The following is a 27,356-nucleotide window of genomic DNA, read 5'->3' as shown; positions in this document are numbered from 1 at the left end:
CTTATTCTAAAATTTGATGTTATTTCCGACATGTTTTTGCTTTCATTCAATAAAATTAAAAAAATTAAAAAATTATGGCGTTTGACTTTGTTGCAGTTTTTTTTTTATTATTTTACGATGTATATACTTTATAGAGTCTATCATGAATATTTCGAGGAGTTACAAACGGAATGACAAAGCTAATATACCCTACATAGAATGGTGGAGTGTATAACAATAGCGGTTTGATTCAAAACAGCTTCGGAACCGATTGGTGATTAATTTTTCGACTTCAATCACCTAAATTGAATAATATCTTCTCAGTTCTTCTGTTTTAAATTAAACCAACAGTTTAATTTTCGAAAAACTTTGGAAAGCTATGCTGAAATATTTGAAAGCTTTCAGCTTTTTCTCAATACATTCCACATTGCATTTGTGGGGGTTTTGGCGACTAGATGTTTTAGTTCTTTACTTTCGCTTTGCCAGTTCATTCATAAACTGTGGTGATTAGAAGAAACTACACGACCCGGCGGGAAGAAACATAAACATTATGTACGAGAATATGAAGAACAAAACAATATTGGTAACCGGCGCCGGAGCAGGTAAATACAAAATAACAATAAACTGCAATTGTTTGCCTAGCATTGCATTATTTAACTCAAGAAGGGCATGGAAGGAAATGGAAAATTTTTAACTAAATTCCTTAAACTATCAATTCTCTTTTTTGCGATGTTCGATTTAACCTTCAGCTTATCAACCTAATTACTATTCTAATCTGCTCTATTTCGTATCGTTATTATTCGTGTTGTTGTTGTCGTTTTTCATCTTCAAACAGGTATTGGCAATGAATTGTGTCGACAACTAGCGCAGGCGGGAGCAAATGTTATCGCCGTTGCCCGTTCAACGGAACAACTCAAGGAATTGCGGTCATTTAGTCCGTCCATCAAAACGTTACAGGTCGATTTGAAAGATTGGCAACAAGTACGTCAGACACTGGCCACCGTTCCCGATCTTGATGGTTTGGTTAACAATGCGGCGGTGGCAATTATCAGGCCATTTACGGAATTGACGGAGCAAGATTTTGATAAGTAAGTGTTATTTTTAGAAAATCAATGTTTGACAAGAGATTAAACTATTTTTATTGCCATCATTTTGATGTGAGTACATCATACCTTTGAAGAATCGAGAAATATGGATATTTGCATGATTTTGAATTAATTTCAAGGTCAAAGACTATAGTTGTGTTCCAGAACCTGCAAATGTGTATTAATTAGTATTTATACCCTACACCACATAGGTGGTAAGAGTATTATGTCTTTGGGTATTTGTTTGTAATATGGAGAAGGAAACGAGATAAATAATTAAGCATGTCAGTCTATCCATGTATTCTTGTCCGATTAAGATGAAATTTTCCAAACAATATTTGTTTGGCCCAAGGACGAACCCTACTAAAATTGGTGATAATCGGGTCAGATTTAGATATAGCTCCCATATATCTTCAACCAATTTCTTTTTAGTTGTGCACCAAATGACCATATATATCCAAATAACCTGAATTTTGGAACATCCAACCGAATTTAGCCTAGAAAAAAGTACATCACATTTGGAGAAAATCGGTTCAGATATAGCTATAGCTCCCATATATATATATTTCATCTGATCATCATCAAGAATGATATTTGGTATAAGATACAGCCCAGAAATACCTCTGCCAAATTTTATCAAGATCGGTTCATATTTCGATATAGCTCCCATATATATCCTCAAACCGATTTAGCGTTAATTGTGCACCAAATGGCCAATATAAGTCCAAATGGCACATCCAACCGAATTCAGTCTAGAAACAAGTACATCAGAATTGGTGAAAATCGGTTCAGATATAGCTATAGCTCCCATATACAAGGTGAGATAAAAAAATGCAACAAACTCAAACGCCAAAATTTTTAACATTTTTTTTTCATTTTTTATTGAATAAAAATAAAAAATGTCGGAAATATCATAAAAATTTTAGATTTGTTCGATTTGATGACCTTTGGCACGAATTATGACCTTCAAACGGCCAATGAAACCGTCATACGCTACCCGAATGTTGCTCTGCGGCGAAGTGCTTGCTTGAGGTGATCGACACTTTGGTATTTTTTAGTGCCAACCTTGCTTTCCAAAATACTCCAGACACAATAGTCCAACGGATTGATATCCGGAGATTTTGGTGGCCATTGTGTGTTGGAAATGAAACGAGGAACCTCATTTTGTAACCATTCTTGGGTGGCGCGTGCTGAGTCCTTTTGGAATGTCCAAGGTCTGCGGCCAAAGTGGTTGGGTGCCCAAGACTTTAATACACTCTCCAGAATATTTTCGTGACAATATTCGGCATTTATTCTGATACAACGTCGATTAATACGACCAGAGAGCGACCATCGGCTGTTGTGGCGGGCCATCAACATCAACATGACCGGCGCTTGAGTTTTGGTGGCCAACCGAAGGTGCACATTTTCAGCTGACCTCTTTGGCAAGTAAACACGATGATTTTGTTTGGACTACGAATGTTTCCACATCGAAGAAAACCAAATTCGACAGTTCACCACTTTCGGCCCTTAAGAGTCTATTTTCTTTTTGTTGCGGTGTAAGTCTTTGCACTTTTTGGAATTTCAATGGCTATACCCCGAGTTCATTTTTCAATATTTGCCGAATGGAATATTGCAATATCTTCAGCTCACAAGCCATTTTTCGGCCACTACGAAGCGGGTTTCGATCAAGTCGCTTCTTTACTTCTCGAACCATTTCTGCTGACGTTGCTGTTTTCTTCCGTCCACTTCCTTGATGTCGGGCTACGCTACCAGTATCACGGTAACGAGCGATGGTACGAGACGCAAAAAATTTATCACATTTAAATGCTGGAGAACTCTGACGATACCCACTTGCGGTTTTCCAGCCTCGAATAACTTTGAATAACGCTTGAATTCCATCACGAATAACTTTTTTCTCACCAAAATACTTAGAAATGACAGCAGTCTGAAGTTGGTTGCAGTTTTTTATCACACCCTGCAATATCGGTAGTTTGACAATCTCATCAGACCGAGCTAATTCATCGGCCATTTAATTCTCCGCCATGTTGCCATGTCCTGGGACCCAACAAAGCGTAATGAAGAGGGATTTCTTGCCCCAAGAGAGCTTTCTTGTAATCAAGAACGGCTGTCGACCTTAATGCACTTTATTTAGTAGCTTTAACGGCCGCCTTACTATCACTGGCCCTGTTTAGCTTTTAGATATTTATCTGTCTATTACTTCTACCCTCTTGACTGCAAGAATCTCCAAATGAAAGATGCTACATTTTTAAATAAGTTTATATCAGCTTCAAATAATTTAAATAGAACAGAACCAGTACCTTCGTCAATCTTGGAACCACCTGTCTAGACAGCCACAGAAAATTCAGCAACAGCCCAAGCGTCCCTATCAGGTATGCTTCAATTTGGTCATGTAATCACTAATTCGATAACCTTCACCCAAGATATTTGGACTTATTGGTATGTCCAGGATTCTCAACGAACTCCTTGCCTGCTTGGGATAATAAAATGCTTTATGCGCTTCCTTATTTTTAGTAATAAGTTTTTGATCAGCATATAATTCTATGTCGATTTCGCGATGTCCGTCCGTCTGTGAAAACACCTAACCTTCCGAATGAAAAGGGTTGACACAATTTTACTCAAATATATATTATGTCTGCAGGACTTTTGGTATTGAAAATGGGCCATATAGGTCCACGTTGTGGTATAGCCCTCATAAAATGGTACCACGGTATTTTGATGATTTTAGCAACATTTTTCACAGATTTTTTTTTTTCAAGTTTCGCATTTAAATATTGTAATGGCTTATAGCAAAAGCTGCATATGTAGGTCCACGCTGGTCCCTAATATAAAGGCTACATTCGGTATTTGTAAGATTTTAACAAAATTTTTAACGGTTTTTTTTTTTGAAAATTTCCAAATTCTTTCCGAATGGTGGAGTGTATTTAAAGTTCGGCCCGGCCGAACTTACAGCTTTTTTTCTTGTTTTGCATGTTATTAATTTATTTAAATGCCAACCCATTTTTCTTCCAGCACCTTTGATGTCAACATTAAGGCGGTATTCAATGTCACCCAGACGGTTTTGCCCAAATTGAAGCCGAACTCGTGCATTGTAAATGTTTCCTCTTTGGCTGCATCTCGATCTTTCGATGGACATACGGTTTATAGTGCAACAAAGGCTGCAGTTGATTCGCTGACACGTTCCCTGGCCCTGGAGTTGGGACCGCGCAAGATACGTGTAAATTCAGTAAATCCCACTGTGGTATTAACCAAAATGGGTCGAGACAACTGGAGTGATCCAGCCAAATCTGGCCCTCTATTGGCTCACATACCCCAGAATAGATTCTGTGAAGTTCAAGAAGTCGTAGATGGTATTGTCTATTTGCTGAGTGACAAATCTAGTTTTGTCAATGGCCACCATTTGAATTTGGAGGGAGGTTATTCGGTTTCATAAAAAAACGACATCTTTTTTTGCATATTTTCTTTTGTTGTTTTATTTTAAATATTAATAATGTAATATATTCACATATTGTAAATAATCAAAAAATCAAATCAAAAGTATAATAAAATCATAAATCAATGACGTTTTTTTTATTTTTATACATTTCAATGATGTAATTTTCTTTAGGGGTATTTAATTTCATTTTTGTGTGTTTTTTTTTTCAATTTCTTTTTATTACATAGCTAACAATCTAAAGTGTAAATTAAAACAAATTCTAATTAAAAGAAATTATTGGTAGAGTCTTAATTACTTTTTTACCAAAAATGTTACAAAAATTTGCATGTGTGTGTGTTTTTTACAATTCTTCATAAAATTTTGCGATTTTTTTTTTTGGAGTATATAGCTTTTTTCAACTCTACTAAAATCTACTTTTGAAAAAATATCTGAATTTCATTCTGCCCCAAATAGATTGCTGGGATCGATCGTAGATACATTTGTTTATGTTTTGAACATTGCAATGTACGTACAAAAAAAAAACAAAAACCTTGTATGAAATTCGTATTCGAATATTTTTTGCTTCGAAAATGCTCTTATATACTACTTTGTGTTTAATATTAATACATAATAAACAAATTGCAACGTTGTTCTGTCCGTTAAAAAAAAAAGATGTGGCTGGAAAGGATGAGTGGGCGAGCGAGCGAACAAGATTTAAAGGCCGAGTGTGTCGGCAGCCATTACCCTTTACATCACAGCAACAGTAACGGCAACGCCTTTTATGTGCCCACCTTCATTTGCTGTTGACTCTGCATCAGCTGTTTCTTTTCACGTTCTCGTCGACGCAACTTCTTCCGCCGTCGATCAATACTGGCCAAATCTGTTTTAATAATGTTATAGGTTTTGCGCAAATCTTGTATTTGTTTTAATAATATTGCTATACATTGATCGGAGCTAAGGGAGGGATCTGGAAAAAATGGAAGATAAAAGGAAATGTTAAAATCGATAGTGAATTATATAGGTTTTTTGTTTTTATGGGAGTTAATAGTAAGAGATGAACTAGGTCAATGGCGAAGTCAGTCCTTTGGACGCTCTGTCATTCTTAAGTATGTGGAGAACATAGAAGGCAAAGTTTCGAATCACTGGAAATCTATATACACAACAGGGACACCTGGACCCGGAACACTCCACCTTTAAACGGTATAGCTGTCTATACCGATGGTTCAAAGATGGAAGGTGGAACGGGAGCTGGGGTATTCTGTGAATATTTGTATACGGAGATTCTTTAAATAAAACAACGACAGCAGAGTTTTTCAGGAAAAATTCTTTGCTATCAGGAAAGCCACGGAGCTGCTGGAAAAAAGAATGGACCGGTCACTATATATATTTTACAATCAAATCTATGTTTGTTCTCGAATGCAGAAATGCTCTGGAAAAGTTTAAGTCAAACTTTGTTGGGCCCAGGGCATTGTAACATATCTGAATCAGCAGATGAATTGGCAGTGAAGCTCAGTACAACCACCATTAAGTCACTTCTTCCAAGTATTAAACAAGCACAACCTTGGGAGATTCAATCCGAACTGACTGATTGGAAGGGCACGTAAAGTCTAAAAAAAAAAAAAATAAATAAATAAATAATAATATGGCCAGTAATCTCCGAACGGAGATGAATGTCAGTCATCTCCTTGATGAAATCTGACATAAAGCTTATGGTGGATCCAATTACGGGTCACTGTAACATAAGGGCCATGACTTCAAAGTGGAGGGGGATGACAACACTGAATACTGTAGGCTTTGTCAGGATAAGGAAGATACAAAGACGGTTGAGCACTTATTCTGCCACTGTCCAACTCTCTTTGGAGCCAGACCGAGGCAAATGATCCCAGAGTCGAAGAAGGTTAACCGTACTGTTCTGCAGCATAAGAGGAAAAAGTAACTAGATCATCTGAGGTGTTGCAACAATGAAACCGATAGGAGTAAGCTGTGGGTAACGATTAAATCGCTCTCGAACCCTGGGACATAACGGTGACTGATACGAATAGGTGCAATGCATATTTTGGCAGAAAATTTGCTGAGTATCGATAGGGCGAAGAGTAATGTGTCGTATCGGATATCTTCCCGCCAACTAGGAACCACCTCAGTTTACGATGGGTGATGTTGCAAATGTCATCCAAAAAGCAAAGTCAGCCAGCACGGAATCGAAAATTGACCGGGTGGTCCCGCTACTGAATCCAGGTAAGGATGCCAGCAAAGGCGAGTCATATGGGACAATTTCGCTTTTGACGCCAGTAGTGGAGACTTTTGAGGCTTTACTCCTCTCCATCATTACAGGAGGCTATCCAGTTGCAGACCACCAACAAGGACACTGTCTACTACATAGTACCACAACAGAATTGCATGTCATATTCACACAAATAAGTCGAGGACTACACCAGGACAATTAGTTATCAAAGACTTTTGAGACAATCAACCACTTCATACTGTTTGAGGATATGGAGAGAACGGACTTCGGCCAAGTTTGAAACTTTGGGTAATCAGCTATATATTTGGACGAAATCATACGTGGAATTAAGGAAGAGGAAGAATTCCAAACTCAGTGGAGTTCAACGGCGATTTTCCAAGGTAGACATTGAGTTTCTTACATATGCAGATGACTGTACGAGCATAGGGTTGGCTGATGACATATCCTCTGGTTGATTAAATATGTGTAAAGTTTAACATCTTTCTGGCGTAGCTTTGCTGACTTCTTCCGAGGAATAAGAATATATCCGCTACGAAGTCAACGCCACACTCTTTACAACATGGTCTGCGGACATAAGAACGCAGCTTATCTCCGACCACCAACTACCTCTAGATCATAGTCCGCGCAAGCCACAGCTATCTGCTATAAATTAATAAATATGAACAAGGCGCCAAAAAGCAGACCTTGTTGACATCTCTGTGGGGATATGTGCGGTCCCAGTGTGGTCTGAGAATACTAGTGCTACGCAGTGGAAGACCTACCGGAACACTTGAAAGTACTTTCTCATAACACCAGTACATCATCTACATGAGCAGGTCCTTCACATATGACAATATAACCGCATGCTTTAGTGGCAGTACCCGCTTAGGTGTTACCGTGGGAGTCTTCCAAACCATTATTTGGTAGATAAAACTTTTCCATCAGAAAGAACTTACACCAGAGAGAGGTCCAACGTTACAAAAGAGAGCCTGTATATCCAAAAGCATATGAGGCAGCTCTGAGTAACATTTTGATGCAATCACAAATACCACCAACAATTTCAATATGAATACCGACAGACCCATCCAATATACACCCGAAGACCTCGGCCGGTGAAGGTTTCAATTATTTAAAGTAGCTGAATTTTTAAAGTCACAGTTTAAACCTGATTAACTGTTACAACCACAAACGTATACTGCAGGAATATTAAGAAAACGTCGAGACCTACTCTGCAGATGTCCCATAGTCTATTTCGGTAGATGGGAGATAGAAATTCTAATTTTCTGGATACCATTATCGTTTATAGTTTTTTACCAAAAAGCATCTTCTGCCTAGGCAAACAACCGCACTGTTAACACATCTCTAAAACCCATTCTTTCGGTCTTAGCTTCTATATGTTTCCTTTCATGTGGTGTGAATGGAGAAGCGTAAAATCCTTCAATCTCTCTCCCTCCTAACAGTTTTCTTATATGTTTTTCCTAATGAACACAATGGATCCATGGTCTCTGAGTACAGTAGCTGTGATAACTTACTGCTGTGCATACTTTAACTCAACCCAGTCCATTATATTTAAGATTCTCTACTCCTCCTCTATTTATGTTCTTAATTTGTCTATGGCCAAAGTAAAAAAAACAAATCAAACTCCTTATTTTATCCTGCAAATACTCACCCAATTGTACCAGGAAATTGTATGGACATGGTTTTGAACCTGATGATGATGAAGAACTTTGTTGTGTCTGCGACTGTTGTTGTAGACTGTGTCTTGGGGTGTGTGCGCTGCGTTGGGAAATATTATCTGAATTGTCATCGCTATCAGAACCAGCTGTAAATGAACAAATTTAAAGAAATTTAAATTATTTACCATAAACTTTTGAAAATAAAACACCCAAACAAACAACTACCTGTTTTATTTTTATTTATTGTCATAGCACGACGTCGCTTCGATTGCTGTTGTATGTGTTGGTGTTGCTGCTGCTGCTGCTGTTGTTGCTGCTGCTGCTGTTCATGGGACAATGAACCACTGGTGCTGCCATCACCTTGCTTGCGTGTACGTCTACGTTTCTGTGGTGAAACACCACTATCGAGATCCAAATCTTTTTTAATGTCTTCACTTGATTCATCCTCTTGGCTGCCAGAATCATTGGGAGAACTATTGACATTAGCACTGCCCGCAATAGCCGCCGATTCCATGTTCGAGGATTCAGCAGTTATGGTTTTAGTAGCACTACCTAAAACGGAGAAATCTTTATCGCCACACCCGATTGGATCGGGCAATAAAGATGTCGCCGTACGCTCTTGTGAATCTTCACGTCCTGCTATAACTGAAGCCGGACTACCGGGTATGGTTTCTTCACAACGCAACTGATTTATGGAATCATTGTGGGTGTCTGGCAAATTGGATGAACTATCCAGGTGGGGTAAATTACTACTGCTGGCGATATTTTCAATTCTCGTTGTTGTTGTTGTGGAACTACCCTGTGGTTTGGGTATATCAATCAAAGGCTTGAGACCATCATCGGGTCGTAGTTCAGTGCGAGGATCCAAATAGAAACCAGACGTTGATGCCGGTGGACCTGAGGTGGTAATTGGATGAAAACCCCCAGATGTTTTGGTCACCGTTAAGGGTATACCACTCGAACTTATATTGGGTTTTATAATCTGTGGCACAATCGGCCTAATGGTGGTGGAATTCTCAAATGATTTTGTTGTGGCCACAAATGCTGTGGGACCACCACTACTTTGGACGGGGGTAATGAGACTTTGCAGGGGACTCGACACGGATGCCGTTGAGATGGGTATAATTGGTGTTGGCTTGGCTATACTGCCACCACTGAGTGTGGGTGGGGTAATGGCTTGAGAGGATTGTGGCACTTGTTTCTGTGGTGTTTGTTTGGGGGTTTGTAAAGCAGCTGCTGCTGCCTGGGCCGCGGCCATGACAGAGGGTACAGCCGAGGAGGCCACAACCACTGAGGCTGGTATATCGGGTAGGTCAATGGGTACACCAGTACTGGAGGCCGTCACCACACCACTAGCCGTGACTCTTAAGCCTTGCTGTAGCTTGGCGTGTTGCGTTGATATGACATTTGTTGCACCACTACTGTTGCTGGCAGTGGTCTCTGCACTGCCTCCAATTTGGGTGGTGTTTTGGTGCAAATTCAATCCACTAGACATAACTACAACACTTTTTGGCAAGGCTGGTGGAGAGTTTGCTGCCGAGACTGCACTATTTGATTGGGGATTTGTTTGTATAACCGGCTTAAGGTTACCACTGCTATTGGGATATACCACAGTACCACTTCCCGGTTTATTCACCACCAAACTTGATGAGGACACTATATTGACAATATTCGTTGGATTCGATGCTATGGTCGGGGTGATTGTGGCTCTGGTTGCGGTAATAGCTGTCACAGCTTTAATGGGTATTGGTGCAGGAATGTCATGTTGGGCGGCATAGGCTATTTTCGTGGGTACCAATGTGGATTCCAGTTTAATGGGTAAACTACTACTGCTGATGCTGACAATGGGTGTTACCGTTGTCGTGGATGTCGCCGTTGATTTGGATGACAATGATGGGGACTCTGTTCTGGGCAATGACACAGGACTGGGTTTTTGTTCGACGACAGATGTTGTGGCTGTAGATTGTGGTTGTGCTGGGCCCGTTTCATCGACAACATCTTCAATGACCAAACGTCTTTCAGAATCTGTACTGTCATTACTGTCTTCGGAAAAGGTCTCGGGATTTGTGGTCGATAGGGGTGTGGTAGGTGTTACAGGATGACTCGTGACTGGTGTACGTCTTTGAATGGCACATTCCAGTTTTTGTATGGTTTCGGATAGTTGGTTTTTGGTACCACTCATCGACTCCAGTATGCCCATTTTTGGTTCTGGAGATGTTAGAGGTGTGCGTTTGTTTGCCAAGAATGTGTTGAGGGGACCACTCAACAGTGTTGTGCAGACCTGACCGGCTGTTAGGTCGGTGTTGATTTTCAATGGTTCACTTAGCAGTACCGACGATGAAGTACTTGGGAAAGTGGTTGATGGCTGTGGCAAGGCATCCAAATTACTTTTACCCGCTAATGCAGCCAGTCCCAAAAGACCAGTTGTTTCTTTCGTGGGTTCTGCAAGTGTTCCCTCTTTTTCTTTCCTCGATTCCTCTTGTTTCTTGTTCTCCTCTTCTTCTTTCTTCTGTGAAATGGCTTTGAGGACTTTATCAGCAATGGAAGAGGTTGAAGGTTTTGTTTCCAATTTCGAAACATCCAAATCAAAAACTCCGCCTGTAGCCGACAACAACACCTTGGCATTCTCAAGCTCAAATTTATTCTCCCGGCCACTGGTACCAGCTCCAAAGGATAGTTCAAAAACACTTCGGGTCTCAATGAATGGACTTCCCACTTGAGGTTTAGTTGTGGTGGTATTACTACTGCTCGGTGGGGTGGTAAGTTTGGGAGATTGTATAGTCTGTGAAGTAGAAACTGATGTTGCAGTACCAGCACCCGTAGAAGTTGGTGGGTGTGCTGCTGGTTGTGGTGCTGGTGGTGGTGTCTGGAGCAGAGGTTTTAAGTTAGGTCCACCACCACTAGAGACAGGCATATTTACAATCATTTTAGTTGGGGTACTTTCGTTTGGATTATTGGGCACTATCACCTGTGACTGAGGTGTCTGCAAAGCATCTGTCAAGGCCCTGGTGGTTTCTTGTACTGTTTGTGCCAACTCTTCATTTAGAGCATTGATATTCAAGTTAAAACTGGGAGATTTACGTAGGGCATCGAAAACAGATGGCGCTTCTGCTGAAGAGGAGGACGAGTGCTTCTGGGGCACTGTTATCACAGGAGCCAACAGTGATGAAGCACTTGAGGCTGGCGTATTAATGGGAGCTGCGGTTTTCGGTAGTGCCGGAGCATGCATTATTGTTGTACCCGCTGCTGTCTTGGCCATGGCACTTGCTGGCGTTTTAACAATGGCCGTTGGACCTCCCGACATTGTAGAATGATGTACAAGTTTGGCATCCTGTACCAAAGGACTTGGATTACTGGGTTTATCGTCGAGTTTCAATAGTTTTGATTTCTCTATGACCGATTCCTTCATGGGCGAACCACGTTTCTTGTTTTTGACTATGGTCGACATGGGATTTTGTGCCATGGGCATATGTAGATCCGTTTTTACGGAAGTCTTGAGTCGTTGTGCCGAACTGCTTGCCCCAACACTCGATGTGTTGGTACTAAAAGCACCACCAGCTGTAGCTGAAGATGCCGCCAAAGAGGCTGCCAAAGAACTGCCCAAATTGGCAGTTATAACGGATGAACTACCGCCGCTGCTGCTGCTGCCACCAGTCACCATTGGTGATTTACGTATTTCAAATTCAAATGGTTCGGTATCTTTGAATTCGTAGATATCTGGCGATGGTGGCTTGTTCACAGTCATAATATTGCCCGCCGCCTTTTGTTCCTTGGCTACGGCACTGGCGTATGAAGTTGTCGAGGATGATGAGGTGGAATTTGAGGGCGAAGATGTTGAATTAGAAGACGACGAAGTTCCGCTTATATCCAATTTACTCATATCGGGTAAAAATCTAGAGCCCGAAGAAGACGATGTGGCCGATGATGAGGACGATGTGGAAGAAGATGTAGAGGATGTCGATGAGGGGGAACATGCTGCTGGTGGCTCAACCTTTAGTATTTCCTTGTGGACATTTGGCTCAATAAACTTTTTAATGGTGTGCACAGACATTTGACTTTCAGTTAGAGACGACGACGAGGACTTCTTGGGAGTGTCCACCTTTTTCGTAAATGAAGTCTCCAATTTCTTGACAGCAGATAATGGTTTTTCCACAATAACCGAGGCATACTTATTGGGAGTGGATGAGGGTGTTAGCGATGACGATGTTGCCGAGGTGGGAAAACGTGTGGGTTGTATTAAAGAGCATTTCATTTCGGAACCCAGTGTGCCAATCAGGGATTTCTTTTCTTCATCCTTTATGGGCGTGCTGCTATCCCTTTTCATATCCATTTCCATTTTTAAGGATGCCAATGTTGGCTTAATTTCCTCCTTGATGGTAATCTTTGCTTTTGAAGCTTCATTGCGTTTCTCGGATTCGCGCTCCTTGATTATTTTTTCCACAACCCGATTGCCACCGGCACCACTAAACGATTGTGGCTTTGTGGATGATTTTTCAGAAGATTTATCGGCATTAATTAGCTGTTGGAATTTCTTACGCATATTTTCCAATTTGGTTGTCTTATCGGATGACTGTGATTCATCATCGCCAAAGGAATCTGTTTCCGAGGACACTTCCGTTGAGGATCTCTTATGGGGTTCCTCCTTGGATTCCGATTTCAATTCCTCCTTAATTATAACCGATGAAGCGGCTGAATTTGTTGAGGATTTTGAATCAAATTCCGGCTTTTCTGTTTTAATTTTACCCAAAGGTGAATCTTTTGTCTCATGTTTGATTTCGCCCGAATCGTCCAAGTCATTGGCAGATGATGATTTTATGGTCTCGAAACCCTTAAGTTCCGAGCGAATCTGTGATAGATCATAATCTCTGCCCTTGCGAGGAGTTGTTGTCTTACTTGTAGATGGCATATCTTCATCCTCCTCCTCATCTTCATCGTTGTCCTCACTTTCCGATTGACTATTCGGTGCTGATATGGACATTTTCGATTTTCCTGGTGATTTTCGGGTTTTGAGGGAATCTTTTAGGTTGCGATTTGGACGTTTAACGGGTTCATCTGAATCGGTGTCGGATTCTTCTTCCGTGGCCATGGATACATCGGATACATTTGCCGATGTTCGCCTGATATTACCCTGCATTTGTCGCTGAGGACGTTTCTTTAGAGCCGAAGATGTAGCTGGTGATTTGGTACGACTGGAGTTGGAGGCAACCGAGGATGGTGTGGTGGAACGTGGTGGCATTGAATCACTACGTCCCCTGCCACGTTTGGCAGCAGCGGTTGGTGTTTTTGCCGCTGCCGATGAGAGATTTTGTTGATTGCCGCTGGAAGCCGAGGATGATGTTGAACCACTATTTCCACCTCCGCTCCCGGTGCCGCCACCACCCCCACCACTACCAGCTGAAGCAAATGACGATGCTGTTGGGGGTTTTGGAGGATTCTCTTTTGTCTTTTCATTACTGTTCGACGAACGTCCCTTAAATTTCGAACCTTTAGTTAGATTTTCGGCAATACGTTCCCGTGGCACCCATTCATCGTAACGATTATTCCATCCCGTATAGTGTACCAAATACATTGGGGTATTACGTTGTAATGTGATTTCCAAAACTTTGGCCTCATACGTCACCTTTTTCTCGTGATAGTAGACCTTTAATTTATCTCCAGTCTCTACGACAAAATCACCTGTATCTATTTTTTCCACAACAATTTCATCTTTGCGGCGCTTATTACGTTTGTCATCACTTTGGGATGATTGTTTACGTTGTGATTTGTCCTTTTTGGCTGAGAGATTGGAACCTGAAAGTGGAATAAATGGAAAATATATTATGGGAGATTTCGGTGAAGAAAATTATCAAAAAGAAATATAACGTATTGAGACTTCTCACAACGAAGCTATGATAAATGCCTTCTCATGACTCCAGTGAATCATGAGAACTGCAACAGGCTACAACCTCATAACACCTGTGAAGCACACGTTTGATATAACAGATTCACCCACCACGGCAACATAATAGCATGATTACGATGTCTTTTTTTTGCAGTGGTTTGGATGTGTCAGCTACTTATATACATACAGGTTGAAGGCAAAAAATGTCGGAAATAGCATCAAATTTTAGAAAAATTTTAGACTTGTTCGAATTGATCAACTTTGGCCTTCAAACGGCCAATGATACAGTCACACGCTGCCCGAATGCAGCTCTGCGGTATTTTAACCCATTCCCGACGAAGCGCTTGCTTGGTGTGGTCGACACTTTGGTATTTTTTAGTGCCAACCTTGCTTTCCAAAATACTCCAGACACAATAGTCCAACGGATTAGTATCGTATTCTTGAGCGTGCCCTCAAGAATATTTTCGCGATAATATATGGATTTTATTCTGATACGACGGTCGATTAACACGAGCGGAGGGCGACCATCGGCTGTTATATGGCGGCCCACACCATCACCATGGCTGGCGCTTGAGTTCTGGTGGCCAACCGAAGGTGCACATTTTCAGCTGACCAACTTGGCAAGATCATTTGACACGATCATTTCGTTTGTTTACAAACTGCTAGACAACGAATATTTCTCATCGGAGAAAACAAAATTCGGCAGTTCACCACTTCCGGCCAAGCAAAGCACAAAAGATTTGTTCAAATTTAAATGCTGGAGTGCTCTAACGATAGCCACTTGCGGTTTTCCAGCCAAATATAAAGAAATCACAGTATCACGCTTGAATTCCATCATGAATAACTTTTTTTTTCTGGAAAACGCTCACCAAAATGCTTTTGTGCGCTTGTAAATATTATAATGAGCTATCACTGGAATAATTTTAACAGCTGTCGGACGAGTGGCTTAGAAATGACAGCAGTCTGAAGTTTGTTGACGTTTTTTCATCTTGCCCTGTATATTCATGATCAGCTTAATTCTACGTCGATTTAACGACGTCCTTCTGTCTATCCGTCTGTCTGTCTGCCGAAATCATGATACAGCCCACATTATTTGACGTAGAGCTTCAAAGGGATGTAAGAGATGATTGGTATTGAAAATGAGATATATCGGTCCACGTTTTGGTATAGCCGCCATATAACGGTAAATGCCGATATTCGTTATTTTGATGATTCTTGCCACATTTTTCACGGATGTGTGTAAAAATTGGTATTTATAGGTCATAATGGGCTCTTGCTCCGATGGCGAAACATTGTATTTGTAAGTCCGCATTTTTGTATACCCCCATATAACGGTGTCTCCCGATATTCGGTATTTTGAAATTAATATTTGTGCTTCGTTATGGGTTTCAGCTCCGGTGGCAGAACATAGTATATATGGATTCACGTTTTGATATAGCCCCCAAATAACGGTGATTTTTTGCGACATTTTTTTACGGATTTGTCTAAAAATTGGGCACATATAACGATACCCGCCGATATTCGGTATTTAGATAATCCTATTGACATTTACCCACGATAATGTTTCAACTTTGGTATTTAAAAAGATTTGGCAGATGACAATTTTAAAGAAAATTATTTCAAAATTCATTCAAATTTTTGCGGATATTGCAAAAATCATACATTTGCTTTCCTGAAAATGCTTTATTTCAGACCTGCGAATATTAAATATTCAGTAAATTTTTATATTTAAAATCCCACAACCTGTTGCTCCAATGTGGTTGATGTCTTCGTTTAATTGCCATGAAAGCTTTCTTTTAGCATTTTCTTTAAATTCCTTTCTACATCCACACTGGCTAGTGGCTGGCTGGCATTAAGCTTTTATTATCACGTTCTACTCTTCACACGGCTATTATCGTTTTCAATCTATATTCTGACATTTGTAAATACGTACGTATCGGCAGCACCACTAAACAACAATAACAAATAAGACACAAAAAAAGTTGCCGACACCGCCACCAACTGATTATATTAAAAAAAGTGAAATTAGAAATAAATATAATTTTTTGAAATAAAATAAAAACAACTGCCAAAATAAGGTAAAGAAATACGTATTAAGAATTAAACAAATTATTAAATTCAAAGAAATTATCACTGGAAAAATTAGTGAAAATACTGCTGCCTAAGATACCATCCATGGTATTTTTCCATAGTAGAGTGTTTACCCTCAAAAAATATTCCAAAAATTCAACAAACACAAGGTGGCTTTTTGAAAATCTTATCAGCAGTGGGCAATACAAAAATTCATAAAAGGTCAATGGCTAAAAAACATTGCAAATCAAGTGCTAATATGACATGATATGAAAGTGGAGCATGTTTAATGGGAATTATACGTAAATTAATAATTAATATGTCAATTAAGTATATGGAACCACTGACAGTACGCTAATTAACTTATCAATAGTTAAAGGAATTTAGTACAATTTTCTTTTCTCTCTCTTTGTTCCCGAAATATAAGAAAATTCAAGATTAGTATTTTTTAATCTGGGAAAAGGAAAACTTCCAAAACAGGTTTCAAAGGTCTGTGCAAGGTCGTGCAACAACGAAACCCAATGTATTTAAAAATAAACTAACATTCTTGTTAGCAAAGTTTCAATCAACTCAAAAGATGCTAAAATTCCCTTTTCTGTGATAGGCTATTATTTGGTTTACTTTTTTGCTTCAATTCTTATTTAAGGTATTCATCAGTTCGGCCTGTTGAGATTACTATCATTTGAAACTGAGAATAACAGCGAAATCAGCAAGAAAGCAAATCAAAGTGCTCCAAATACTGAATATGGGGCGGTTATATAATATTGAGACTACACCGACGAGTGTGTTCATCCTGGGAGGAATAAGTAGTGGTGATAAGAAATATAAAGCTATAGTACAAGATGGCGCAAGAGTAATCCTTCTATCAGAATATGATATAAATTTTACGATTTCGGGGCCAATCGGTCTTAATTACAGCAAAAAAAACATCGGAATGTCTGTCAAGTACATATGCATGTACAAGGTGACGCAAAAATAAACTTCCGACGTTTTTTTTATACCCTACACCACAAGGTGGTCAGGGTATTATGTCTTTGTGCATTTGTTTGTAACAGGCAAAAGGAAACGAGATAGACCCATAGTTCCTTTTGATGATCTGCATAGAATCACATTCTGAGTCGATTTATGCATGTCCGTCCGTCCGTCCGTCTGTCCGTCCGTCTGTCCATGTATTTTTGTAAACAAAGTACAGTTTGCATTTATTGCCCTATTCAGATGAAACTTTGTACAAATCATTTGTTTGGCCCAAGGACGAACCCTATTGAAATTGGAGATAATCGGTCACAATTTAGATATAGCTCCCATATATATCTTCGTGCGATTTGCCTTTTATTGTGCACCAAACGTGTAATATCAGTCCGAATAGTATGAAATTTTGCACATACGATCAGATTGGACCTGAAAATAAGTATGCCAAATCGGTTCAGATATAGCTATAGCTCCCATATATATTGTTCATCCGATTTGTTATTTTTGTCCTCCGCAGCCGTAATATGCACTCTGTAACAACAATATTTGAAGAAATATATCAAATACATCTCAGAAATACATTTGCTAAATTTTATCGAGATCGGTTCAGATTTGGATATAGCTCCCATATATAACTTCGTCCTATTTACCTTTTATTGTACACCAAACTTCTAATATTTGCCCAAATTGTATGCAATTTGGCACTTACGACCAAATTGAGTCTAGAAGCTAGTATGTCAAATTTGGTGAGATCGGTTCAGATATAGCTATAGCTCCCATATATACTGTTCATCCGATTTGTCATATTTGTTACCCACATCCGTAATATGCACTCCGTAACAACGATATTATTATGCGCAGCTCTACTAAATTGGCAAAGTGGTGTAGGGTATCATAAAGTCGGCCCCGACCGACTTTAAGACTTTCTTTACTGTTTTTTTTTTTGCTTTAATTAAAAAACATTAGGGGCCAATCGTAAAATTTATAGCGTATTCTGATAGGAGGATTACATTTGCGTCACCTTGTATATAGACCAGAAAATGATTTAAGCAAACCTGTTGATGATGACGGAATCTACATCTGAGAATAACTTTAGAATTTCTGTTAACCAGAGGCCAAATATTCTATGTCTCCTAATAGATAACATGGGACATCAAACCTGGTAATTGATTGAATCTGCTGAAAAAATATATTATCGGTTGTTTGACAATCTCATCTATCGGTAGATCAATCGGCTGGGAATCTTCTCGTGCCAATTCAACAGACATTCTCCACTATGTGACATAATAACATATCAAACAGAACTTATTGAATTCACTTATTTCAAAGAGGATTTGCCTGCAATCAAGAATGGTTTTCGTTTGAATGGCACTTGACTTCATAGCTTTAAGGTCCACCTGTCTAAGGACACATATTTTTCCATGTCTGCTGCCTTTTTGATTGCAAGAATTTCAGCCTGAAAAACGCTTTATTTCCTTTAATCATATATGAGCAATTAATGATTGGGTTAGGGCAGAATACGCCCACAGGGGTGCCTTCTTCCATCTTGGAAGCGTATGTATAAATAGCCATCCGGATAAGGTTCCCCGCCACCCCACGAGTCCCTATCATGTATTGTTACGTCAATACAAACAAGTAAAAATGAACCTAAGTTCGGCTGGGTCGAACTTTTTATATACTCCACCATTCGCAAGGAACTTAAAACTTTTCAAAAAAAAAAAAAAAAAAAATCCGCCGAAAAATACCGCTCAAATGAAAACCTTTATATGGAAACTATACAAGGACGTGGTGCTGCATAAGTAATTTTTTGTCATAGGCTGCAGTAACGATTCCGAACTTGAAATACGAACTTTGAAACAGTTCCGGTGAATAATGTCGATAATATCATCAAAATAGCGAATATCGGGAAGTACCATTGTATGGGGGCTATACGTAGACGTGGATCTGCACTGACAATTTTCTGTCTTAGGCTGACGCATCCATTACGTACTTTAAATACCAAATTTGAAACAATTCCGGTGAATAATGTCGCTAAAATCATCAAAATACCGTATATCGGGAGGTACCTTTATATGGGGGCTATAGAAAGACGTGTATCTGCACAGACAATTTTCTGTCTTAGGCTGTAGCATCCATTACGAACTTCAAATACCAAATTTGAAACAATTCGCTAATATCATCAAAATACAGAATAAAATGAGGTACCATTGTTTGGGGACTATAGAAAGACGTGGACCTGCACAGACAATTTTCTGTCTTAGGCTGTAGCATCCATTACGAACTTCAAATACCAAATTTGAAACATTTCCGGTGAATAATGTCGCTTAAATTACCAAAATACCGAAAATAGTAAGATACCATTATATTGGGGCTATACCAAAACGTGGACCTACATGGCCCATATTCAATACCAAAAGTCCTGCAGACATAATATACATTTGAATAAAATGTTATCAACCTACTTCATTTTGTTCGGAAGCTAGGGTTATTTCCACAGACGGACAGAATTTTATTAATTTTATAGAATTTTATGCTGATCAAGAATATATATACTTTGTGGGGTCTAAAATGTATATTTCGAGGTATTAAGCGACACCTCAATCGCATGCCACCAAATAAGATTCCCATACGTGAAAACAGGAAAATCCGCTGCGACATACCACCATTGTACGACTTGTGCTCTGAGCCCCCAGCTCTCCCCCAAGGTATTCCAACATGCATAGGGCGCCATGTGACCTTTTAGTCCTACAATCCTCCATGTTCCTGTACCAGTTTAAACGTTGGCCCAGGATCGTACCGAGTACCATCCAATATTGGCAGCGAACACTTATCCACTATGTGTTTTCTTGTGAATGGTACTACTTAAGTCTTTGCAGGGTTTACTCCCAGACCTTTGTCATGGGCCCAACCAGACAGCTATACAACGCACTTTGCTCTGGGTCTGAAATAATTGGAAGAAATCGTATCACTTATCAGTACCACAAAAGCCGCAGCAGGAGTGAGAGAACTCTGCCCGTTGCTTAATATAAAATTCTCCCAATACTGTAGCATCCTATAAAAACGGATACAAGAAATTTCAGTATGGATCGACTCGAGATTCACATTGTTAAAAACCCCTCTCCACATCGAAGAAGGCTGCCAATGTGAAGTTGGTGTTTTCCATATTCCTCCCAATGTGTCCGATAACTTCGTTGAAGGAAGTATCCACTGACCGAACTTCGACATAAGCGTGCTGTTTATTGTCTGTGTGTACTTAGTTGAAAGAATTTTTAGGTCCTCTTAATGTGTCCGAAAACTTCGTGTAAGGTAGTATCCACTGACCGACCTTCGACATAAGCGTGCTGTTTATTGTCTGTGTGTACTTAGTTGAACGAATTTTTAGGTCCATTAACCTTTCTATGGTCTTCATTAGAATAAAGGAATAAATGCTGTAGTCCTTGGTCAATGTGTGCCTAGGTTTCACGCCTTTGAGAGTATAAGTCATTGTTACCTTTTCCCACAGAATGAGGGAATGAAAAAAAAAACTAAGACAAACTTCAAAGATCTTCTACAAGATTGCCAACATTGACTCATTTTGTTATATGGCATCTAGTATGCCATCAGGACCAGGGTGCTTAAGGGTTAAAAGGTATTGTTCGTATATAATAGTTTGAGATAGTTACTTATCCTTTGTATGAGTATGAGACATTCCACTGTGTAATTTTGGGGGAGGTGTTCATAGGAGTTCAGTTGGTCCCTTTGGGGTAAATGGTTGTCAAAATGCTTTGCCCATCGGATTCAATTTTAAGCTACAGTCGTGTTTTCTTGATTGGCATTTGTATATTCCTCACATTGAAGAAGCCCAGAGTCTCAATGAGAAAGGATTTCGATTTTAGGCATATATCCTGGATGAGAGGACCTCAAAATTTCAACATAAGATTCGAAAATTTTCACACTGCCACATGACAATAGTTTCGACAAAATCTGCACGAATGTACACTATCTTTAATATGCATTAAATCTGCTTTAATTGCCTCTCAAACTAAATAAAATAGAAATGAAACTTTTTCTATTCTCTTCCAGATAATCACCGCGTGTTCGAACATGAGTTTCCTAATTAAAGCCACATATAGTCTAAGAAATTCATATAAACCTGGATTGAGATGTTTGTCAACGGGACAATACAATCACACCTTACTTTCAAACAACAACCAACAACACAAACAACAATATAGATATGCATCTGGAAATGCTAAGGGGGCCAAAAATCAAACTGCCGTTTATACACTTTTTACACTGGGTGGCATAACTTTGGGCTATTTGTTTTTCGATAATTTGGAAAATTTGAAGAAGGTTGCCGCACAAGCAAATAAAAACAATGTAAAGACAGCAACAACACAAATTAAAGAGCAAAATTCCAATAAGAATGATGTCAGTGACGATGGTGACGATGCCTACAAGAAATGGCATTCAACGGAACGCAAAGATTTGCCCACATTCAAATTGGAAGATGTACAAAAACACAACACCTTGGAAAAAGGCATTTGGGTAACCTATGGCATTGGTGTGTACGACATAACTGACTTCATACCCAAACATCCGGGTAGTGATAAAATCATGTTGGGTGCCGGTAGTGCCATTGATCCATTCTGGGCAATTTATCAGCAACATAATAACAAGGAAATTCTATCGCTTTTGGAAACATATCGCATTGGTAACATTTCGCCCGAAGATGAGGTGTCTACAGATGATATGGGTTCACCATGGGCAATGGAACCCAAAAGACATCCATTGCTAAAGCCCGCATCAGAGAGGCCATTTAATGCTGAACCACCATTGACAATATTGGCAGAGAATTTCTATACCCCTAATGAATTTTTCTATGTTCGAAATCATTTGCCTGTGCCGGTTATTGATGTAAAGACCTATGAATTGGAAGTGGAAATTGAAACGGATAAGGCAGGAGCCAAAAGCACACAAAAAGCATTGAGTTTTGAGGACATCAAAGCATTACCCAAACACAGTGTGACAGCTGCCATAATGTGTGGTGGTAATAGACGTTCGGAAATGACAGAAGTCAAAAGTGTTAAGGGTATGTTTTTAATCGCTTAATATTTGAATGCGTTTTTAATTTGATTCTGCTATGTTTTTTAGGACTATCATGGGGTGCCGGAGCTGTGGGCAATGCCAAATGGTCGGGAGCCCGCTTGCGTGATGTCTTACTGGCCATGGGCGTACAGCCAAATGAAAACCTTCACGTCATATTGGAAGGTGCTGATCTAGATCCCACCTCCAATCCTTATGGTGCCTCAATTCCTCTTTCCAAGGCATTGGACGAAAGAGGCGATGTCATTTTGGCCTATGAAATGAACGACAAACCACTTAATCGCGATCACGGTTTTCCCATACGTGTAATTGTGCCCGGTACTGTGGGTGCACGCAATGTCAAATGGTTGACTCGAATTGTGGTGGCAGACCATGAATCCAATTCTCATTGGCAGCAAAATGATTACAAAGGATTCAGTCCCAGCACCGACTGGGATACAGTAGATTTTACCAAATCACCAGCCATACAGGCAATGCCTGTTACCTCGGCCATTTGCACACCTCTTCCAGGTGAAAAGGTTAAAGTGAGTGCAGATGGTTTTGTGGAGGTACGTGGCTATGCTTGGTCTGGTGGTGGTCGTCGCATTGTACGTGTAGACTTGACGGCAGATAAGGGTAAATCATGGCATGTCGCTACTTTGGAACAAGAAAACGAGCCTGATGGCCGTCACTATGGCTGGTCGCTGTGGACAGCACGCATACCCGTCGACACCAAACTCAAGGGCGAGGAAGTGGAAATTTGGTCTAAAGCTGTGGATTCAGCTTACAATGTACAACCTGAAACATTCGCAAATATTTGGAATTTGAGAGGTGTGCTTTCCAATGCTTATCATCGTGTTAAAATATTGTTGAATTGAAATTGGAAATAATATATATTTTCCCCTATTGGAATAAGACAGATAATGCAATAAAGAAAACAATTTGTTTTACTGAGCAGATATCTAAATTACTGTCCAAGGACTTTAATAACAAAACGGCCAGCCAATATTCCTACCGCATTTCTTAGGTCAGACCAGCACTTCTCGAAGATACCGCCAGTTGGCCTTAGATATCTTGTGATCGGTTTCTGAGTATCATCTTCTTCAATGAGAGTTTTCAGATTTCCATCCATTCAATCTGGATAGTGAAATACCAGAGGCATGGAGGGCATTTTGGATCGCCTCAAGGAAAACTGTCAATGTTAATTTAGAGTTTTCCATATTTTTCTTAATGTATCCGACAACTACGTCTAAGGCAGTCTCCACAGACCGAACTTGGATTTAAATTAAAACGAATTTCCAGTTCCAGTAACATTTCTAATATTTTCATCAGAAAGAAAGGAAAGGATGGTCTTTGGGCATAGCGATGTAAACCCTGATACAAGCCTTAAAGATTTCCTGCAGGTAGTCAGCACTGACTTAGATGCATTTTGCAAGATTGCGGGTATTATGCCATAATAAGGCTGGCCTATGATTTGGGGTAGTTTGTTATCCTTTTTAGGAGCCTCTTATCTTCCCCAGTATGATGTGAAACTGGTGTTAATGATTGCTTCCTATAACCTTCATCCCTACAACCCGGGAAGTGGGTGCCTGATGGAAGCTCTAAAGTTGGTCCACGTACTATTATCTCGCTTTGTACTGTCAAAGTGTTTGTGGTTCTTTTTTTAGCCTTATTTCACTCACTTTTAAAATTATTGAAATTGGCCTTATAGGCGTTCCAATCAATACTAAATTTAGTTCAGCTGGTTCTAACCTACTTGCGGTTTTCCGAAGAATGGCAAGGACCTTAGTTCACCAAACCGTTTGGGATTTCTTCCTAAGATTCCTCATAGCATAAACATTTTCCCACAAAATTCACTGTACTCTCAACGTCATTGGTTGATTGCAGATCTCGAGGGTCATATTTTAACTCTGAAGTAAGATATTCGAATTTTCTCCAGTCTGTGCTTCTTGGATTCTTATAAGATTTAAGGTCCCCAGGCTTTATGTAAAGGATATGGGAATTAAAACGAAAAGAGATTTTAGTTCCAACGTTTTCGACGAAAGTAATAAAACTTTCTTCCAGGCTAACTATACTCTGCATTCGTTTAAAAATTATCAGACCAACATTTTTCTGTTCTCTTCACCATAAACCTGTCACTTAAGGTCTATTCGCCAGACTTTTTAGGACAGTTTTTTTAGAAGATTAATTCGGACATTGCTTAAAAAATTATCCAGTATGATTGCAATCCTCAATCTTCCAATGCGAAAAATTAAAATTAATTTTACTACTTACCCGATGGCGATGAATCTCTTGTAGCATGACCCGAAGAATCCTTTGAACTACCGCTATCCTTTTCTTTGTCTTTTTCCTTTTCCTTCTCCCTCTCAGCCTTGTCGCGTTCCTTTTCTCGCTCCCGCTCTTTCTCCTTCTCTTTAGCGCTTTCCTCACTTTTCTCTTTATTTGCACTGGTAGCGGCGGCTTTCATTTTAGACAACGGAACATCACCATCATCTTTAAGATTTTTTTCTTCATATTTTTCCACCAACCCTTTGACCTTACTACCAGTGGCGGCAGCAACGCCACTACTTGATCCAGCAGTAGAGGAACCTCCCAATGAGGATTTACGTTTACTTTTATTTGTATTATCCTGGCTACTCGATTCACTTGTATTTTCCGATTCTTCGGTAATCGAAACATTCGTGTTGGATGTTGACAGGGAAGTGGTGGTGGTATTTGCTGCAGCGGCAGCCGATGTTGAGGCTGTACTTGAAGTTGAAGTTGTTGCCAATTTGCTTATTGGTATCGATGATTCTCTGTTGGTGTCTTGGGGTTTTGGCGATGCCACCGAATTGGCCCGCACCAAACTGCGACCCTTACTGCGGTTTGAGTTGCGCGGCGACATCAACATGGAACAACCCAGCTTACGATGGAATTCTCCATAAGGTTGTAGGAATTTCTTATATGCCTGTTTAACCAAATTGGTTATGCTAACTGTGACAGGGGCGAAACCCAAGCGAACCGCAATTGATTTCCATTGATTTTGGGCAGTTACACGATTGTAACCTCCTCTCTTTTGAACAGCACGAAAAAGTCGATATAAATCAACATCCTTATTTTGTATTGAGGGTACTTTATTAAGTGGTGTTCCACGATCATCCATATATTTATACAATTGGGCGACAAAACGATCTTTCTCCTCTCGTGGCTCATCATCCGAAGAGTCGGAATCTATTTCGTCTTCATTTTCACTCGATGTATTGCTTAGGGCAAATAAGGCATCTCGTTCCCAATGTGGGGGCAGAACATCACTATCAAGATATTCCAAGGCAGCCTGTATTGCGGGACCATCTTGTTTAGCAGCCGCCTCTCGCGTGAAGCCAGTTGCTTCCTTTTTCGGCACCGTATAATAACGACCATCCTTAAATGAACGCACCAAATATTCATCTTTAACCCGTATGCGTACCGTGGCTTGAGCTGTAGGAGCCACCACTAAGCCAGGAAACCACTTTTCCTTATCTTTTTTCTTTGATTCCGTTTCGACACACACAACTTTGCCAATATGTTCTTCCTTCTCGTTGACAACCTCTTTGGCATCACTTTCATCGTCTTCATCGGAACTACCATCGTTCATGTGGCCTCGTCTACGGCCACGTCTACCGCCCACAACAGGGTTGCCAAAATGTTCAGGATGAGTGAGAGGCAACTGATCTAAAGTTTCACTTTCATTAAAATGCCGTCCACTTTTCAAACATAAAGCCGTGCGTCTCAACGTTGTAATGTCGCCATCATCAAAGACTACCGTATACTGGGAACAATCTTGAATTTTTGTAACTGTTGCCTCAACATAATCTTTGCGATCGGGGTGGCGTACCTCAACAACAGCTCCCACCCTAAGCTGTCCAGGCGTTGCTTTAATATCATCATCGGATACTAAACCAGAACCTAGGCCCTGTTTGTAGGCAACCTTGACTTTGATATTGCGAACAACTTCACTAACTTTGGCTTCACAAAAGGCGCCCTTGTATTTGGCACTGACTTCCGTGCCCACTTGTAAATAGGGAGGATCGTCCACTTGCTAGAATGGTAACAGAGAAAAACACAATTTTAGTAATCAATTACCTATAATACATAGATTTTAATAAGGTTATGTCTGATGTGAAGTGCAGCGTCCACGTAAAATAAGAAAAAAACTCAATCAGACGGACGCTTTAGTTTCATATAACAAATGAATAAGCATTGCTTTTGGGAGGGCAATTCATCTGGAGTTGGAGTTTTCTTACGTACGCACACACAAACACTCAGTCAGTCAGCATAGATGGGAACTTACAAGGCCCCCACCACAAAATGAAACACTTACCTGCATTTTCTGAAGAAAATAACGTTCAAAACTTAAATTATCGCTTACAAACGCCACTTTTGCAACAATTTATTAAACATTTCCCCAAAAAGTAAATGTTTTTCTTGGTGAAATTCGAAGAGTTTTAAGATTTTCTTTCAATATTGTTTTCTGTTCCTCCGTTCCTTTTGCAGTTCTGTGTATGTCTATTGTGTCGTTGTACATACACAAACACACATTCACAACTTCTAATCGAACTGTTAACACAATTTTCTCTGAATAGATTGATATTTTGTAATTTATTAAGGCTTTTCACGATTTCCTTTAAGATTGTTGCTTTTGCATAATGAAATATTTATCTGGCCCATGTATTGAAGAAGGAAAACTTCTGGATTTTTGGCGCACACAAATAAACGATTTTCACTTTTCTCAGGCACAGGAATGATATATACAGTTGACATTTGCGTTTATAGGGTTCTGTACGTCGATAATGAGTCTCATTGTAAATAATCGTTAGTATCGATAAAAGGCACAGCAATCATAGGTTGTGTTTACATCCAGTTGAAATAATATTTACATTTAAGGTGTTTTTTTTTTTTAAATACATGTCATATAACAATTTTTCGAGCGTTTACATACTTTATCCCTTTTAACCGTGATAAATGATTGACCACAATA

General features: G+C 39.8%; 3 protein-coding genes across 3 annotated transcripts; 2 read left to right on the top strand and 1 right to left on the bottom strand.

Moving 5' to 3' along the window:
- The first annotated feature begins 432 nt into the window (after positions 1–432).
- On the top strand, positions 433–4,505 carry LOC101898206 (L-xylulose reductase). Its single transcript, XM_005186110.4, has 3 exons — positions 433–581; positions 815–1,067; positions 4,077–4,505. The coding sequence occupies exons 1-3, from the start codon at positions 530–532 to the stop codon at positions 4,495–4,497; spliced, it is 726 nt and encodes a 241-aa protein (XP_005186167.1). The 5' UTR covers positions 433–529; the 3' UTR covers positions 4,498–4,505.
- Positions 4,506–4,686: 181 nt separating this feature from the next.
- Positions 4,687–27,143, bottom strand: LOC101898554 (serine-rich adhesin for platelets). The gene is made up of 5 exons (XM_005186112.4): positions 26,700–27,143; positions 24,635–26,417; positions 8,602–14,166; positions 8,370–8,522; positions 4,687–5,446 (listed from the first exon to the last, which is right to left on the bottom strand). The coding sequence occupies exons 1-5, from the start codon at positions 26,703–26,705 to the stop codon at positions 5,259–5,261; spliced, it is 7,695 nt and encodes a 2,564-aa protein (XP_005186169.2). The 5' UTR covers positions 26,706–27,143; the 3' UTR covers positions 4,687–5,258.
- Positions 16,169–23,296, top strand: LOC101898377 (sulfite oxidase, mitochondrial). The gene is made up of 3 exons (XM_005186111.4): positions 16,169–16,335; positions 21,359–22,367; positions 22,430–23,296. The coding sequence occupies exons 2-3, from the start codon at positions 21,380–21,382 to the stop codon at positions 23,236–23,238; spliced, it is 1,797 nt and encodes a 598-aa protein (XP_005186168.2). The 5' UTR covers positions 16,169–16,335; positions 21,359–21,379; the 3' UTR covers positions 23,239–23,296.
- Positions 27,144–27,356: the final 213 nt, after the last annotated feature.

Source organism: Musca domestica, unplaced genomic scaffold (assembly GCF_030504385.1).
Source record: "Musca domestica strain aabys unplaced genomic scaffold, Musca_domestica.polishedcontigs.V.1.1 14, whole genome shotgun sequence".
In the NCBI taxonomy this organism is placed as follows: Eukaryota; Metazoa; Arthropoda; class Insecta; order Diptera; family Muscidae; genus Musca; species Musca domestica.
The sequence above is the reverse complement of the archived record's forward strand: the minus strand, read 5'-3'. Positions and strand labels throughout refer to the sequence as shown.

What these genes read in the sequence shown, in the direction of transcription:
- LOC101898206 (XM_005186110.4), top strand. Translation starts at nt 530, where the DNA reads ATGTACGAGAATATGAAGAACAAAACAATATTGGTAACCGGCGCCGGA. An exon ending in GGTAACCGGCGCCGGAGCAG is followed by an intron (nt 582 to 814) that starts GTAAATACAAAA and finishes ATCTTCAAACAG; the next exon opens with GTATTGGCAATGAATTGTGT. An exon ending in ACGGAGCAAGATTTTGATAA is followed by an intron (nt 1,068 to 4,076) that starts GTAAGTGTTATT and finishes TTTTTCTTCCAG; the next exon opens with CACCTTTGATGTCAACATTA.
- LOC101898377 (XM_005186111.4), top strand. Translation starts at nt 21,380, where the DNA reads ATGAGTTTCCTAATTAAAGCCACATATAGTCTAAGAAATTCATATAAA. An exon ending in AGAAGTCAAAAGTGTTAAGG is followed by an intron (nt 22,368 to 22,429) that starts GTATGTTTTTAA and finishes TATGTTTTTTAG; the next exon opens with GACTATCATGGGGTGCCGGA.
- LOC101898554 (XM_005186112.4), bottom strand. An exon ending in AAGAGATTCATCGCCATCGG is followed by an intron (nt 14,167 to 24,634) that starts GTAAGTAGTAAA and finishes TTCCACTTTCAG; the next exon opens with GTTCCAATCTCTCAGCCAAA. An exon ending in AATAAATAAAAATAAAACAG is followed by an intron (nt 8,523 to 8,601) that starts GTAGTTGTTTGT and finishes GTTCATTTACAG; the next exon opens with CTGGTTCTGATAGCGATGAC.